Below are 6,000 nucleotides of genomic sequence, written 5' to 3'. Positions count from 1 at the left end.
CAATGGGGCGAGTTACCGACAAAGAAAATGATGAAATAAGAATAGAGTCTCTCTGAAATTAAGTATTTTGCAAATTTATGGTCAATACATTGTCCTTGTCAGCAAATACAATTAATACTAATCATTAAGGCAAATATTGACCAACAATTTCATACAAATTGTTAGGCCGTTATTTTACTGAATCGTTTACGTATTTTCCACAATTGGCCGATCACGACAGGGCGCACATGGCGGGCTTGACCAGTTGATATGGGATGATTACTCCATCATGGCACCTAATTCCACTTCTGATGTTCTGGTAGGTTTGTGTTTGCCTTACATTGACTTTCGAGGTTGATCACTGTTTGTTTTCATTAAATTCTATTTTGGTTGTGGGAAATGAGGAGTGTTCACAGAGCTGTAACAAACACTGTCTATGTGCATATTGAAACACTTCTAAAATAATAAGAGTTTCCATTTTTGGTTGAATTTAAATATGACTCAAGGGTCACTCAATTACATCTTTTTCGATCATTCGGTACACGTGCGGCTGGTGTGAATACAGCACAGATCCTCTCAATACAGCAATTTCTGGATTGTCCTCAAACAAAATACGGCATTTGTTAGAGAATGTGTCACCTATCCTATTTTGTAGTAAGTAAAAATTTGAAAAACCTCCAACCATCAATATTAATTTAGTGTCAGATTCTTTTTTGTAAAAAAATTCAGCTTCATTGACAAGTTTCTTTACAGTATCTTCGAATAATTTTTCGAATTCTGATTTATCGATTTTGAGATTATCTCCATAACATCTTACAGATTCTCCAAATTTTTGTTCAAGATATATGTTCATGTCCCTATTGTGCCTTTTACAAAAGTTCATGAAAGTTAAAGGTAGCCTTATATTAACTAGTGGTCTCCCCGATCTAGCTTGTCTTTTTCTTATTTCAAAGGCCCTAAACATTTCGAGATAATCAGATGTGAATTCCTTCTCATACTCTACGAGTTTCTGTTCTCCTGTGATAACGCTTAACAATTTCTTGAACATGTTATCAACATCGTTTCCACCACAGTCTACGGATTTATAGGCCTTCAGAAACTTGAGGGATCCATTAAAGTCAGCCTCATGTATTGTTACATTCATAACACTACCTGTTATAAAGAAAACAATTTAGACAAAGATAACTGTGACTTAGTTAAAGACAGAATATGAAGAAAAGTTTACAAGTATTTGAGGAATAAATTTAACAGCCACTTAAGTTTTGCTTAACTTGGGACCGCTTTATGAACCAAGAATTAAGAGTTTCCCAGGTTGAACAAGTAAATATAAAATAAGTTGGCTATTAAAATTTATTACTTATAATTGAATTTGCTGTCATTTAGTATAAAGAATAAGAAAATTTTCTCTTTCTAAATGCCTTCGAAAAAAAAAACCCAAAGCATCTGCCAAATCTTGTTTTTCTGCCTATAGACGATAATGGTCATCTAACAACAAAATTGTATGACAAACGTAATTACATGTACTTCAGCTTCTCAATCATCAACTTTCCGTATTTATGTAGTAATTATCCACTAACAACTGTTAATAGTGTTATGTCTTCCAACTTACTTGCTACTCATGAGCCTCTGATGAGTACGAGCAATTTTTAAAGCAAGGCATGCTATTCACTGATAAGTTGATTTACGGGGATTTCATAAACCTCATTAAAAGTCGACGTTTCGTATATTCTATGGGCGTAATAATGACCATATTAGAAAATATAACGTATCACTGGGTCTTAATTTAGGCGACTTGTTTTACACTAATTGTTTTAAAAATTCATTTCATCCCATCAAAACAAAGTGCTCACGGCATGTGTAACGGTCAACAAGGGATGCTTAGTTCTCCTACGCACCTGATCCCACGTTTTGAGTTTCTAGGGGTCAGTGTTTTATGCCTTTTTTACATATTTGTATTGTTTATAGATTTGAGATTGATTACTGTTCGTACGTTATCTTCACCTTTTTCATTTAAGGAATGACTCTAATTCTTGGCCAAATTATCGAGTATAATATGGTTTGGGTCAGTTTACGCTTTATAATCCGCGAAGCGGATTATAAAAAAGCGTAAACTGATTATAAAAAAGCGTAAACTGACCCAAACCATATTATACTCGATAATTTGGCCAAGAATTAGAGTCATTCCTTATAATTTAATTTTAAAATAATTAAACAACTGGGGATGTAAAATTGTGTTGTTTTTATGAGTTCAAATTTACCGCGCAATAATACAACCGTAGTAACGGAAGTGATGGGAAGCGAGGGGAGGTAAAAACTGATACATAGATCTAGCAGCCATGATGCTTGTTCACATGAGGTAAGATCGAGCAACTGTTTGAAATTAAAGGTACATTCATTAAATCTGGAATTTTCCATGAATCCCAAGGACTGGAAATGAGGGGATTGATGGATACAGATGATTATGCTGGTTGTCAAGGGGGTGTGTCCCCATACCAAACCAGATTATACAAAATGTTATGCGTTCCTTTTTGGAAATCAACCAATGAGAGGCAAGAATACAAGCAAAATTAAATTATTTCATTATAACGCAGGCAACACTGGTTATACGTATACTAGTAATTGATATAAATAAATTTATGTTCAATTGATATTGCCAAATTTGTACTTATTGTAATCCATATATTGAAAATGTCTTTTTTCCTTATGATTTCTCTTGCCATTAGAGTAATATTCTAACAATAAAAGAAGTCACCTTAACCCTCCATCTTTTTTTCCCGTGCCGCATTAGCACTTTAGTGAATAGCACTTATTCAACTATTGATATTTAAAGGGACATGGACCAGTTTCAACTGAATTTTTAAAACCAATTTTAATGATCACAATTCCTAAATAAGACATTATCTAAACAACAATTGCAGTTTAATTTCTGTGATAAAATAGGTTCATTAAGGTCAAGATCTAGTAAATGACTTTGGAATAGCTTTTCAGTGCTAAATCCATTATGATGTCATAATCACTTTCAACTTTCTTTTTCCCGTACTTTACGGCTCTAATAGAATTATGTAGAAAATAAAGTATTTCCATGGAATTCAATTTGAAACAACATGAAAAGTAGTCCCGATACCTATCTTAAATTTGACATTTTTTCAAAGTAGAGACTAAGAACATACTAATTACCGTTTTCTGAAAAACTGTAGGCAATCTGGATGCATTTTCTTTGCCTGATATTGAAAAAAAACTCCCATTTTCAATACTTGTTTTATTAATTTTTCATTGAAAATGACATTTTAAAATATTTTTTTTCATCTTGTTTTTTCTACAAATAATGCCCCGAAACATCTATTTTGACCAATCTAATATTATAAAGCATCATTAAAGTAATTAATTTCTTGAATTTGAAAAATCTGTAGGCACCTTACATTTACTAGATCTTGACCTTAATATCGATATCAGAGCGGTGGAATTATTCTTAGGCATTTTTAAATGCCCATTTTTCAGATGCTTGGCTCTAACTTAGAGCAGTGTAGCCGCCCTTGGACTTCCGGTACAAGGACTGTTCTTAATGCATATGATACGTAAGACCCTTTTGAGGCGTAATTTAGTAAAATTTCGCATCTGCAACTCTCCATCACCTTTTCATTGAAATTTTTCAGCTAGAGCAATGGAAATGCGTACATAAGCCATTTTCAAGTAGCCTTAACATCGTTACGGTAAACGAAAGGAGAGTTAATTTTTGAAATATTGCTGCATTACTTATGATGAACAGTAAAAAACCCTTAAAACTCTTTAATATTGCCAAATGTTTTGTTAAACATGCAATTTTTTATTTCTGTTAAACAGACTCAAACTTTGATTTCCGATTAGGGTATGGAAGCAGTCAACCGTTAAATTACCGATGTTTACCAAATTGAAGATATTCATAATTTTAAGATACAAAATTCTTTACATTGGCGTCGGAAGCAAATTGAAAGTGGGGGGGCTAAGTGTAAAAAAAAAATTTTTGTACCTTCACAAAAAACCTGACAACCAAAAAAAAAAAAAAAAAAAAAAAAAAAGGGAATGTCCAATTTCCCAAACTCGAAAATCGTATTTCGTGGGGGGGGGGGGAGGGGTGTAGTGGTGGGTTCGAGCTTCAGTACCAAAATTTTTTTCTCCAAACACCACCACTTTCCCCACTTTGAACCTATACTAAGACGTATCCGTGGGGGCTAAACCTACGAAGATATGTTTAATCTCTATACTAAGTATATATCTGGAAAAAAAGTGGGGGCTAAGACCCCCCTAGCCCCCCCGGTTCCGACGCCTATGCTTTACTTTACATATTTATTTCCCCCTAAAGTAGGGCGTGGCGTTTCTTTTGCGTGTCAGTATATTTAGAATAAGCTTCTTTATTGAAATTATCTGCTTTAAACGAACATATAGTATACATGTATTTATCTATGTAAACGAAACATGACATGGACCCTGTTTACATAACAAAGGTTTGGAGCTCTAAATCTATCTTGAATTTAGACAACCGAAGTTCAAATTTTTGATTTTGATAGAAAGACCTTTGTTAAATATTTGTAAAAATGTAAAAATAAATTTGAATTTTTTTTTTACTGAAACTATGTCTATGCTCCTTTAAAGTTACACGCTATAACTTGCGTCAGTTTGGAAAAAGAGTTAACAAATTATTTTTAGGCGGCGGCAAACCGAACAGCGGACAGAGATTCAAGAATCATCAACAAATGAAATACGCGTGGAATCGAAAGTAATCAATTTGTCCAAACAATTAAATGAATGGAAAATAAAACCTTTGTCAAAGGGATTGAAATATACACCGACTCCCAATGGTATTAAGCAAGAGTTAAAAAAGATATTAAAGAATACACGCGTAGATTACAGAGAGATGAATCGGATTCAAATGGACCGGAGGATTTTGTTAGAAATACATCATGTAAATCTAATTTAAATCCCAAAAAAGGACGAAATGGTATGTTAAATACTGTTTGTGAAACTCTTCAAAGTCTACCACTTGATACCACACATAATAAACCAGTAAGAAATAACTTGTCCAAAAAAGAGGAGAAAGCTTTACGATCCTTAGCAAGCGATAAAACTATCATCATTAAAGAAGCTGATAAAGGAGGGGCCGTGGTTATTATGAACGCAGCTTACTATGAAAGAAAGATAACACATATGCTTCCCAATACAGAATTCTACAGATTTGCTGAAAACCAAAAATTAAGAAATTGTTACATAAACACTCCTCAGTATTAACAGAAAAGGAGGAGGATTTTGTAACTAATTTTGACTATAAGGAAAGTTGTTTCTATGGGCTACTTAAAATACACAAACCAAAATTAATCAAAGAAGCTATAAAAAAAACGTCGAATATATTGTTTGTGAAAATGCACAAGATCTAACATTCCGACCGATTGTTGGAAGACCCAAAGCACCTACCCAACGTCTCAGCAATCTACGAGATACAGTGTTGAAACCCCTCTGCCAACGCTTTAAAAGTTTTGTCCGGGACGATTTAGATTTTTTTTACGAAATCTACTTAAACAAGTCGATTTTAACACAAAACTTGTAACTTTAGATGTAGTAATTCTATACACCAATATAACCAGTACCCTAGGAATCAAGGCTTTAAATTTCTGGATTGAAAATTACAGAAATGAAATTGACAACCGGTTTACAAAAGAATTTTATTAGAAGCCACAGAATTAGTTTTAAAGAATAATGTCTTTACTTCCAATGAAAAATATTTTCATAAAGTGAAAGGTACAGCTATGGGTAGCAAAGTTGCCCTTACATATGCAAATTTTACCCTTGGATACCTAGAAGAAACACTATATGAAAACACTAATGAACAGTTTGATGAAGAATTTTGAGAATATTTTAAGAGAAACTGCAAAAGATATCTGGATGATTGTTTTATTATATGGAAAAAGGATGATTCACATTTGAACATTTTAAATGATATTTTAAATGAATTAGACCCAGATATTAAATTTACAATGGAAAAAAGTTCTA

The 6,000-nt window shown here is 33.1% G+C and overlaps 1 protein-coding gene across 1 annotated transcript in view; it reads right to left on the bottom strand.

Annotated features, from left to right (window-relative positions):
* The window catches only part of LOC134275453 (heat shock 70 kDa protein 12A-like), a 36,170-nt gene continuing 30,170 nt past the window's right edge, over positions 1-6,000 (bottom strand). The window contains exon 14 of the mRNA XM_062757731.1: positions 1-1,131. Coding sequence (XP_062613715.1) covers positions 488-1,131 — 644 coding nt within the window. The 3' untranslated portion in view covers positions 1-487. The remainder of the gene's footprint in view (positions 1,132-6,000) is intronic.

Source organism: Saccostrea cucullata, unplaced genomic scaffold, assembly GCF_032062105.1.
Source record: "Saccostrea cucullata isolate Sc308-1 unplaced genomic scaffold, CSIRO_AGI_Scuc_v1 ctg686, whole genome shotgun sequence".
Taxonomy (NCBI): domain Eukaryota; kingdom Metazoa; phylum Mollusca; class Bivalvia; order Ostreida; family Ostreidae; genus Saccostrea; species Saccostrea cuccullata.
Note: the sequence above shows the minus strand (reverse complement) of the source record. Positions and strands in the feature narration are given on the sequence as shown.